A 12,012-nucleotide genomic window follows, 5' to 3' on the forward strand; every position below is an offset into this window, starting at 1 on the left:
TTCCAGACACATTGTTGGGGAAGGGTCATGTTGTTTGTTTGTGTACACCATCCCAGCCACTGCTTACCGCCATCAGACATTGGGTCTCCCAACATCCGCATGCACTCACAGAATGGGACATTGTACTACGAGAGGGGTTGCCGTTTGTTCAGGGCAGGTTGTTCCTTCCCACATGCGATGTGCGCAACCAAGCGATGGCCTGGTCTCACGATGCTGCCATAAACGGTCACCCAGGGCAGCAACGCACCCTGGATCTGTACACCGGTGGTGCTGGTGGCCGTCCATGAGGAGGGATGTAGAGAACTACGTGAACACCTGTTCGATATGTGCCCAATGTAAGTCACGTAGAGGACGCCCCCTAGGCCTACTCCACCCATTGCCCATACCCCCCCGACCGTGGCATACTATCTCCATGGACCTTGTCACGGATCTGCCACGCAGACGAGGTTATGATACCATTTGGGTTATCGTGGACTCCTACACTAAGATGGCTCGCTTCGTTCCCTGTACCGGCATACCTTCGGCCCCAACGCTAGCCCGTCTGTTTTTCAGGACAGTCTTTTGTCTTTTTGGTCTCCCACAGGTCATCATATCGGACCGCGGGTCGCAGTTCACTTCCTGTTTCTGGCGTGCCCTTACCAAACTACTGGGAATCGATGCTCGTTTCTCCTCTGCCTATCACCCAGAAAGCGATGGGCAGACTGAGAGGGTAAATCAAGCCATGGAACAATATTTGCGGTGCCTGACCCTTCAACACCAAGACTCCTGGTACAATCTGCTCCACCTCGCTGAGTTCGCATATAACAACTCACGACACTCGGCTACTGGTTTCTCTCCTTTCTATTCTATGTATGGCCAACATCCGCGCACCCTTCCTCTCCCGGATCTCTCCTCCGACACCCCTGCTGCCAACGCCTGTGTTCGCGACCTTGCGGGCGTCCATGCTCGGACCCTTGTCCATCTCCGTGAGGCCCAAACATTGATGAAATCAAAGGCTGACCGGAGGCGGTCGGTGGCCCCTGCTTATCGCGTAGGGGACCGGGTGTGGTTGTCAACCCGACACTTGCGTATACCTGGGTGTCGCAAACTGTTGCCCCGTTTCGTGGGTCCCTATAGAATCACTGGGATCTTGAACCCTGTGGCCTTCCGCCTTGCTGTCCCTCCTTCTTGGCGAGTCCACCCGGTTTTTCATACCTCTCTCCTCAAGCCTTGCCTGGCCCCTACCCGTGTCACTGCTCCACCACCCTCTGTCTCGGTGTCCTCTCCGGATGTTTTCGAGGTCAGTGCTATCTTGGGTTCCCGTTTTCACAGGGGTCGTCTTCAATATCTCGTCGACTGGGTGGGTTACGGTCCCGAGGACCGATCTTGGGTTTCCTCCAATGATGTCCATGCCCCGCTTCTTGTTGCCCGTTTCCACAGGGACTGCCCTGCCTGCCCACGGGGTCGTGGGCCTTTGAGGGGGGACTCTGTTACGCCTCCCACTACCCCACACACTTACCTGGGTCCACGTAACCCCTTGACCCTCAACCATCCTGTCAGATCACTGCATGGCAGACCCGGCGTTTATCGCCCCTCCCGTTCTTGGCAGCTGAACTGGAGATTGACATCACGCTACAACGCAAAGCGTTGCTCACGGAGACCCGCGCGTCACGGATCACGTGATTGCCCTTCACGCAGCAACGCTCCCGTGTCACGTATCACGTGACCCCTGAACTGCTATAAGAGACTTCCGGAAACAAGGAGCGTTGCTGCACAGCTGTTTTCCTCCTGGATCACGTGACGCTACTCTACGCCTTTTTGATACTTACGGATTGTCTTTGTGCCTCGACCACGCTTTGTTTCACGGATTGTCTCGCATTACCCTTCTACTACCGAACTTTGGATCTTCAGTTGCCGACCTACGCTTTGCTCCACGGACTGCTACTGCCTCACCCTCCTGTTCGAACTTTGGTCCTCTTGTTTACTTGACTTCGGCTTCGTCTCTGGATATTCTACGGATCACGTCTGTCTGTTTTGGTAACCTGGCCTCCGGCCTCCACTCTAGGTGTTTACCTGTCCATCCATATTCCTAGCCTCCAGCTACTCCTGCTCCGGGGTTCAGCCTTCCCTCACATCTCTGGGCCTCCTCTTGTACAGATAGGTAAGCAGCACCAACTTTCCTGTGTCTTTAGTTGTCCTTCCTATTCTGTGCATAACTGCCTAACCTTTTGCTTTACAGCGTTCAAGGGGTTCTTCCGGCTGTTCCCAAATCGGCTCGACAGATTTCCACCTGTGGCCTCAAAGACCGCACAGGCAGTATTTCTGGTGTTGTCTGTGTGGTACTTGGGGACGGAGGTATTTATACTCTGCACGACCATCAAGTCCATAACAGTGAGCAATTACCCTAGAGTCTATTCTGGTGATGGAGAGAGTTTCAGGGTACAGTGGAATTAGGACAAGTCAGAAGGATTCTACAGGGGTCTGGGACAGCGACTGGAAGTGCAATTCAAAAGGTACTGTAAGGCAATCTCTTTTGGTTGAGTTGACAATGGTCAACCTTCAAACAGTGACAAAAGTACGAGCATACGATGGACACACATTTCCTGAGTCTCCCCGGGAAATGTGAAACCTGGTCAGCTATTGCTTGGGGATGGGAACTACTGATCACTGAAATGCTCCAGAGGGCTTGCATCAGGAGGACTGACTGAGGGAAGTTATATGAGGCATCTGGCTTCCCTGCACCAAATGTCTGCACCTTCCTTTTGTGCTTGAACATTTCTCTTGAACATTTCTCTTAACCTCAGGGAACCGAGATACCTAGTTGACCTTGTGGAATACTCATCTGGAATGGCCTTTGGATCCACCCTGCTGGTGCTGTTTTTGCTCCATTAAATAACTCCTGTAAATTAGAAAGTTATTGATTGGGACAAACTTGCTCATTGTAGCTGACAGCAGGTGTTCATGAGTTGGCCACCTTTGGAGACCTTTAGCTGCGTGTTTCACATTTCCCTTGATTAACATTATGCCCCATAGGCACTCATGTTAATTGAAAATCCCATTTATAGTAATACAAGTCAAAACATTTTTGTGGGTTTATGTTCCTTATACAATTCCATACCGTTTCACCAATCTGCACCAAATTCTGTAGAGTCACCTGTTAAAACCCTCCAGACATTACTTGCTACATGACATTTTGATACCCCACCCCTAACCCCAGATTGCAGCACCTTCACACATGAGACGGTTGTCTGAAATCGGCAAAATATCAATGTGGTCATAGAAGGACCGGTTCCGACATGAGGAACAAAACTTGAGGGACCTCAAAAACAATGTTTGAAGACCCTGGGATGTGTGTTTTCCAAGATATTTGCATCGCAATGCACCCCAGCGAACTGCACCATGCCAGGGTGAGGCGACAGGTGGAGAGAGAGAGAGCAGAAGGTCCCAGTATGCAGCAGCACACCAACTCTCGCCTATCCCCCAACGTCTGCTCTGGGGTATGTCAGTCAGCCACACGCTCCCATTCTCAGTGCAGCTTACTTCACGGTACAGAGCACATCAAGCGATGAGCGAATCAGAACATCAACAATTGATGAGAGTAATGTCACTCTCCAGAACCCATTCGGGTGAACAGGTACTTTTGCTAGTTACATATCTATTTAAAACCTTTTACAAAATGTTTTCTTGGGTTTCCTTCGGGAGTTTGTTTCCAATTCTGTTAACTACTAAATCAAATTGGCTTGATTTTTATGGTATTTGTATTATGGGAAATTGGCGCATTTATTTTAACTTGGTTTTGACAGTTGCTTTAATTAATTTGTTACTGTGAATGTTCTTTGAGTTGTTAAGCATTACACCGCTAATGTGCTTTACGAGTACGTGTTGAGCTTAGCCCACATTACCAAAGGGTAAAATAACAGGCACCATTAGGGTCGGTTGTTTTCCCATCAAGAACACTCACCCCCAAAAGGGACAATTTGCTTTAATGAACATTCTGGAATCCCACTTGTGGGTGATTGTTGATGAAGAGGGATCTAAAGAGAAGTGAAATTGTTCCTTTTCACTTCATAGCACCTGGAGATCTGACAATGGCGTTTAAGCTTTGAGTGAAGAAGGATTAAACACAGTGACCACACTACTGACCTTGCCTTCATGCTTCCTTCATTCATTGCCTGGTCATAGTTTCTGCTGATTTCATTGAATGAGCGAAACGAAGTGGCTGAGTGCATGCGCGGAGTTGATCTTCCGGAGATGTCGTCAGAGGTGTTACCTAACCGTAGAAGATTTAAAGATAATAGCTCATTTATCAGTGACCTTTCAATGTGCAGAATACTTTCATTTACAACAATTCTATTATATGAATACTAAAATATCTTTTTTTACAAACAAGTACACCACAAAAAAGAAATGTGCCTGAAGATAGAATTGGTTCTTGTGAAAAACATGGTTGACTTGCACCAAAACAATAATATTCAGGGTACAGTGTGTGCAACTCTTAGTGAGATCTATCTTTTTTATGCTTCATCCCTTCTCCTAGTGAGACCCACAGCACTTTTTTCTGGACTTCTGGACCTTTTTCTTTAAATCCTGAATGAGTGGAGCCTTTTTCCACTCATTCATTCTTATGGGCTCTGTCTTTTGGAACTCTGTTCTCTGTTTGTACCTGTCCTATGGAGTCTACCTTCCTCCATATCTCTTTTAAAACGTCTGTTTATTTATTTATTTATTTTTGATTTATTTGCATTTTTAAAGCGCTCACACAGCCCTGGAGCATCGAGGCGCTGTTACAGGAATATGTCTCTTAGTTGCCTATTTATAACGCGCTTAATACCCAGAGGTTTCTAACCGCGGACCCAGGGATCGAACCTGTGTTGCTTAGTGTCATCTGGTTTCCAAGGCGAGTACGTTGCCGCTGAGCTATCCTCCCGGGATCTGTATTTTACTTTTGCAGAACACAGCTCGTTATGGGTAGTGTTGCTAGGAACCCTTTGGGTTTTTCTCCTTTGAGATTCTTTCTGTATCCTTACTTTCTACTGTTCTTAAGGATAGAGAGTTACTTTGTATCTCTCCTAAAACTTTATATTTTGAGAGATTGGCACACACCACCTACTGGAGAGTGCCAAGGGGATAATTAGTATCCCCCCTTCTCTCTGCTCCTGTGACTTTTTAGTACCATAGACAACCCTCTAGTTATGACTGGTGGTAGTGGACATGTTATACCAACTATCTATTGTGTTATTTTTTAACACAGACTGTGTTTACAGTCTCGTTGTGTACAATAGGGCTAACCAAGTTCTAACCTGGTGGCTCCTTTCATTTTTTGCCATTTCTAGCATGGTTGTTCTTTGTTAGCCTGTCTTCTACCATTCTGCTAGGCGGAGGTCTGTGTGTGTGTTTTGCCTTTGGTGGGAACCCTTTGGTGTACCCGCCTAGGCTCCAGTGTGTCTGGGCAGGCAGGAAGTGGGAAAGGAGATATTCACCCCCTTGCTCTTTGTCTGCCTGAGTGCCTGAATGGAACCAGCTTACACTGGAGGTCTGGCTGTCCTGATTAGACAGCGACCCAGACCTTTCTGTAAACTGCTGAGAGAGATTGCAGAGAAGTTTGTGCTGAAAGTGAATAAAAGTTGAGGTTACTGAGGTGAATGGGAAGTTGAGCACTGGAAACTGAAGTAACCGAAGAAGACGACGACCAGAGGCCTGCAGACCTTTTGCAACACCGTAAAGCGACCACTGCTGTCCTGACCCCGTTTTCTGTGCAATAGAGGAACTCCTAATAGGAAGACTCCTTCCCTTTGACTCATGGGAACAACCAGTCCTTAGACAAACTCCAATCTGAGCCATCTCACTAGGTGCTGTGCTTCTCCAGAGCTGCGGAACTCAAATATAAGGAGACCTCCGACCCAGTTGAAGTGCATAATTTTTAAAAGGCGGAATCCGAACTGACTTTAGCTAGGGTTACGAACTGGACCTTAAAAGCCTTGCTGTGCAAAGAAACTGCCTCTATAACCTTATGCTCTGCTAGTATTTGACGAACCAACTGTCTTTCTTCCTAAAAGACCTTATCTTATGTGATTTTGCGAACTAAGTGTAATTACCGTATTTCTTCTGTCTTACGCGAGTGCGCAGTAGTACCGATAATACAGTAGAACTGTCATTAGTGTCAAACACTAACAATTGTAACCGCAAGCAACTACAAACTAAGCAGTGGCCTTTGAAAAGTATCTAAAAGTATTTATATTTTTTTTGGTTCAATGTACAGAGTATTTAAAGACATATCTTGTGTAAATATAATACATCTATATTTTAATATACATGTATGTGTAAGTGTTTCTTTGAATTGCATTACTAAGTAGGTTCAGTGTACTTATCTACAGCTCACATCTTCCTCTTATGATCAGCCTGACTGCTCTGCCACTCCTTCAAGGTTCCATGAGTAGTACAGACTTATGCTAAGAGTTGGGGATCTAAAACCATTGGGATAGTTTTACTGAGAAGATTCCTTGTTTAGGCCCACTAGAACAGCTAATACTAACTGCCTTACTGTCCCAAGATTTAAGTTATCCAAGGTCGGGGGTAGCAACTTTCCAGTTAAAGCAGCTCAGCTTTTGAACTCCCTGCCTCCATCCTTACAAGCGGAACAATCATACATGAACTTCAGACAGAATGTCATTAATTAGCTTAAAGACAATGATCAGTAATACCCTGTCACCTACCTCATCATATTGCCAATAGAGTGCAGAGTGCTTGTTATCATGCTGTCTGTATAGTGGTCTTCTTGTATCTTATGTCTCTTGTACATTATGTATCTGTATTTTCTCGTTGTCTTGATTTGTATATCTGCTATGTGTACATTAAGTATCTGTATCTTCTTCATCTCTTGATTTGTATGTATGTTATGTGTAACCTAAGCTGAAAGACTTCTTGTATCTTCTGCGCCCTGATACCTCAGGGTTTGGCGCGCAATATAAATAATAAACAAACAAACAAACAAAGTCTTACCTCAGAGTGGACTTTAGAAAAACTCTCCTAACAGACACCTGCCTTTCGGTTTTAAGATCAAGCCTCTTAGTGGATTCTCAATTACTATTTTGAGAATAAATACAACATGCTGTTCCCAATTCCACAGTCCAGCCATATGTTCACACACTAATTGCACTCATTAACAGGGATATTATGAAGGACATTGCACAGAACATGGCTTTCCTCAGTGTTGGGTCGCAGTGAAATGAAAGAGCAAAATTGTAACTGCATGTGGAAGGGTGCAGATGTCTCCTGCCCTGACTGTGGGGGCGATGGTGGTGACCAGAGAAGAGCATAGGCCACGGTCTCTTGTTGCTGATGTGACCATTAAAGGAGCCTAGGAATGCCCATCATAAAACATGTGGGCAGAGAAAAAGTGAAATAGAGCAGGCTGTTTTCTGCAAAAAACGAAGCCAGGCCCACATCAGTGGGGAGGTGCAAGCATGTAAGAAACACTTGTGTACAGGCGCATTATAATGGGCACATCATATCATAAGGAATGATATGGTGGCCAATGCAAACATTTAATAAGTGTAGCCTAGGGAGAACGTTATATAAAAACATGAGAGAAAAAGAACAAATACCATAGGAAAGTGAATGAAAGAATGAGCCTGACAAAATGATTACAAATGCGGTCTAAATAACAGGTTGGATGGAGCACTCAATATGGAAAAAAGGCAAAAGGTGTGATCTAGGGAGGGGGTTTGGGTGGTAGCTAGTTTGATTTTGCTCTTTCATTCCACTGCAGCTCAACACTGAGGTAAGATGTGTTATGTTCACTGTCCTCCATAATCTCCAAGGTTCTTTGTAATGGGTGTATGTAGTGTGTGAACATGAGTGAATGGCTGGGTGGCTGGGCTGTGGAAATGGGCAGAGCTTCTACACTGGCCCACAGAGAACCTTATCCGGATGAAGCACCAATTCTCCACTAGATCTGTGTGTGTATGTATAAGTTTGGCATTGTACAACGGTTTTCATTCAGTAAGAATAAATATGAAATAGAAGTTGGAGAGTAGATGAAAAAGGAGCTACAAGTCTCAACAGGAAGCTCTTTCAACATCAACTAAGAAGGGTTTCATATTATTAATAATCACCTCGTGTAAGGATTCCCCAACCAACTTCTAACACATATGAACAACGTTACCATAGTCATGCAGATTAAATTGGCCAGCAGAATAAATCTACAGTTTCATACCATCAAACCTGGTCTCAGGCCAAGCACTAGACTCAAGATCAAAGCACTTAGCGAAGGCGTGTGGAGAAGACCATGCTGCTGCCACAGAGCGCGTCTTGCATAGGATTTCCAAGCAGGACACAATAGGATAATATCAGCAGACCAGGCCTCCTCTTTCAAAGTAAAAGCCCTGTAGCTTGACAATGGGAACTATGCAAAATCCTAGAACACATTAATGGAAGGCGTCAAATGCACGTTTCACGAAGAGATTATTTCAATTGAAGGTTGTAGACTTTTCGGTCATAGCTAGTTGTGCTCTTAATACAATAATACTAATGATATGGAAATTATAATGCGCACATGGCGTCAGGTGTTAATGCATGTTTACAAAATCACAGTAATAGCTTTTTGTTCGATATATGGATTTGTGAAACAGACTCTATAGATGCATCATGAACTCTGAGACAAGGAGCAGTCAGGCATTTAGGTGGTGGCTTATTGACATGTTAATTAGACCCATTGAGTACAGTCCAAATATGTTATGCTAGATATGATGTAACATTGTAGATGATAACCACCTGGCAGTGGGCCGCTATCGCCAAGACAGCCCCAGCTATGGCCCACGTGCTGCAAGGGCAAAATCAGTGCTGTAACCAGATGATACTGCCTGCCACCCAGGTCATTATCAACATTAACTCAATGGCACTATAGGTAAATCGCTTGGACCCTTAAGGATTGCAAAGAATGAGCAAAGAGAGCTCTAGGCTGAAAGTTTTAATATATTTCTGGAGATAAATGGAACAACAGCATGGACCGCACATGGGGTTCTACTTGGAGGTAAGTGGATTTTCTTTCAAAACTGGCCATTGTATTGTACAGTGTTCGGACAGATGCAAGACTTATCCTGGAACAATGGGTGACAGCGGTGAGGCTGAGCCTGTGCGTGACATGTGCATCAGTGATGAGAGAACACAGGCTTGTATCATTGAATACAGACCATGCTCTGTAGAAGGCAGAGATGGCGGAGTGCCTTCTCCTGCATGTTAATGGGAATTTGGTGGCAGCCTAGCTGTTATATACATGGGTAAACTCAATGAATACATGTCTATTGAGAATGATTGTGTCTGGCATGTAGTGTCACTTACCACCCATGGAGGTATGCAGGGTTTAGTCTGTCTTGCCAGGGAAACAAGTGATCAGCTGCCGGTTGTCTCTAAATATTCCAGGTTGTAGGATTGCGGGACGTGTGCCTAGTTTACCCACCAGTATGACCCATAGTATACGCATTTACACACATTCTTTCCCCTTGCATGCACTGTACCACTTATGATTAAATGCATCCACTTATTGCAATTATTCAGAAATTCTTCATTACAGATTGGTACATTTAGAGTTATGTGCAACACACACATCATTAATATGCAGACAATACACAATATGCAAACACATCAGGATCAGAACACATGTAAATAGGCAAAGATGACAAGTTGGGATTGTGCAATATGTACAATTCAGAGACCAAAAAACAATGCACACATACGTCACGTTTGAAATTAACATAATTAGCGTAAGCACACATGGAATATGCCATTTTTACACACAGTGAAACAACATTTAAAAAAGAGCATATCAGTGGAAAAAAAAGCATGTTTTTTCAAAAAGAGTTCAGGATATGACACATCATAGCCAGGAAGAGAGATGTATTGAACCTCACAACACTGCATCTGCATCACAAACTTCCCTAAGAGAATGAGCCTCTTTCCCCTACATGAACTGCCCTAGTCCCTTACCATGGCACTGCCAGACACAGTGCCACTTTCACTTCGCCACCTGTGTGTCGTGATACGGGCAAAACATCAAGGTCCTATACATCTTCTATATTCGGTTGCACAACCCCGGCAGGACTCCATTCAGGTGGTTCCCTACTGTTTATTGCAGATCAAGAGGGCTGTTGCTGAAGAGCCACCACAGAACTTCCAGTTCATATGAGCTTCACCAAACATTACACACTCCAAATGCTCACTTGCCAATATGTCCAAACCAAGTCCGCTTCTTCCTGACTAAACTATTGGTGAAGCAAGCTTTTATCCCTTTGGTCGACATTAAAAAATCAGACGAAATAGGAATTAGGGAGAAAGTAGGGAGAAATCAGAAGTAGGGAGAAATCTGTATCCAGTCAATGGGAACACTTAGGAAGGACCAGGTTAGAAAAGGAGAATAATCAATTAGGAATCAGAATTGGAGAGAGGGTATAGATCCTACGTCAATTGAGATAATCAGCTACCCTATACCAAGGCATAGCACTGTAAAAATACCTTCAAGGTGAGTCCAGCACTCCTAGTCATTGCTCCCCCTGCTTTACAACTGGTTAGGTACACCTGCACCGTAGAGTGGAAGGGAAAAAGCTTCTGGAACAGACGATGCTGTCATTTTAAGAGTTTTAGAATGATGCTGGTATATGCGAGCACCCCTGTGCATGCCCACCTCCACTCGACCCGTGCATGTCACTAACGTCTACCTCTGCCAGGTTTTTCACCATGGAGGTTGTAACACAACATGTGCTTAGAAGGCATGGATGGGAGGGCATTGTAAGGGAGGGAGAAACTGGAATCACCATGAAGGTAATTTTTACATACTCAAACGTTCTGCTCTCCCTCCTTCCCAACTGTTTGGGAAACCAGACCGTGCAGATCCATGTAATAAGTGGAGGAAACAGACTTTGTCTTGCCATGGTTCAAGCAAAAGGGTTGCGCTAAACCTCAGGGACAAAGGAAGTACCTCTCCATCAGGACAAATTCAATGAATAGTGGTCAAAAAAGCATGAGGAGTAACCCAGGTGGCTGGCTTACAGATATTTTCAATGGGCAAGGCCACAGATGCTGCCTTGGCTCTGGTTTAATAAGCGGGAATTCTTAGAAGCCTTAGAAATACAAGAGATTTTCCATCTGGCAATGGTAGCTTTAGCCACCATGTTTCAAGGAGAAAGAGCAACATAGATCATTTTAAAAAGCGGTGAGACTTACTAACGGTCGAGATTTTGTAAAGTCTCCTCTGCTGAGAAAGTGTGAGGTCTGGGATGGAAGACCAGCAAAAGACTTGCTTCAAATGGAAATCAGACAATCTTGAGAATGAAAGACAGAACAGTCAAGAGAACGACCTTATCTTTATGAAAGATGATATAAGAACCTTCCGAAGAGAGGGCTTGAAGCTCACATTTCTTGCGGAAGTAACAGTTACTAAAAGGAATGTCTTCAGGTAAGAAGATCCAAATTGCAAGAGGCCCAGGGGTCAAATGGCCTAAACATAATAGCTGCTAAGCCTTATTAAGGTCCCATTGAGGGACCGGCTCCCTGAACTGAGGATGGAGATAAAGAAGTCCCTCAAAGTGTCAGAGAGAAAGTCTGCTCTTGGGAATTAGGGTAAGCAGCAATGGAAGAAAAATCATGTTTACAGGACTGATGCTGAATGCCTGTGTCCACTAAGAAAAGGTATAAAAAAACAGCCCAGTGGCAAAACCGGGCAACTTGTTCTTATATTGCCTTTTTGTGAATACTTCCTTGCTAAAATGGCATAAGCTAGATCTTCAGGAGGCAGATGCTCAACAGAAGACAAGGGTGAATCACTGCTTCCCAGTGCTGAACAAGATGGTCTCAATACTTGGGGAGAACTGAAATACTTACTACCTTCAAAAGAAGGAGGTCTGAATACTGTGAGGAGTCAGGAATTAAACTCGCACACAAATGAGTCATGTTTTTGGTCAAAGTCTTTTATTAAAGTAAAAGGGTTTGGGAAAATTCCTCTTTGACCCTGCTCTAAGAGGGGTTTCCCTACCTAAACCA

At 44.7% G+C, this 12,012-nt stretch overlaps 1 protein-coding gene across 1 annotated transcript in view; it reads right to left on the minus strand.

The window, feature by feature from the left end:
- Nucleotides 1–12,012, minus strand: part of DNAH14 (dynein axonemal heavy chain 14) — a 2,000,441-nt gene that overhangs the window by 1,030,256 nt on the left and 958,173 nt on the right. Inside the window, exon 42 of the mRNA XM_069608705.1 lies at nt 4,123–4,249. Coding sequence (XP_069464806.1) covers nt 4,123–4,249 — 127 coding nt within the window. The remainder of the gene's footprint in view (nt 1–4,122; nt 4,250–12,012) is intronic.

This window comes from Ambystoma mexicanum, chromosome 4q (genome assembly GCF_040938575.1).
Source record: "Ambystoma mexicanum isolate Mex_15411 chromosome 4q, UKY_AmexF1_1, whole genome shotgun sequence".
NCBI classification, from domain to species: domain Eukaryota; kingdom Metazoa; phylum Chordata; class Amphibia; order Caudata; family Ambystomatidae; genus Ambystoma; species Ambystoma mexicanum.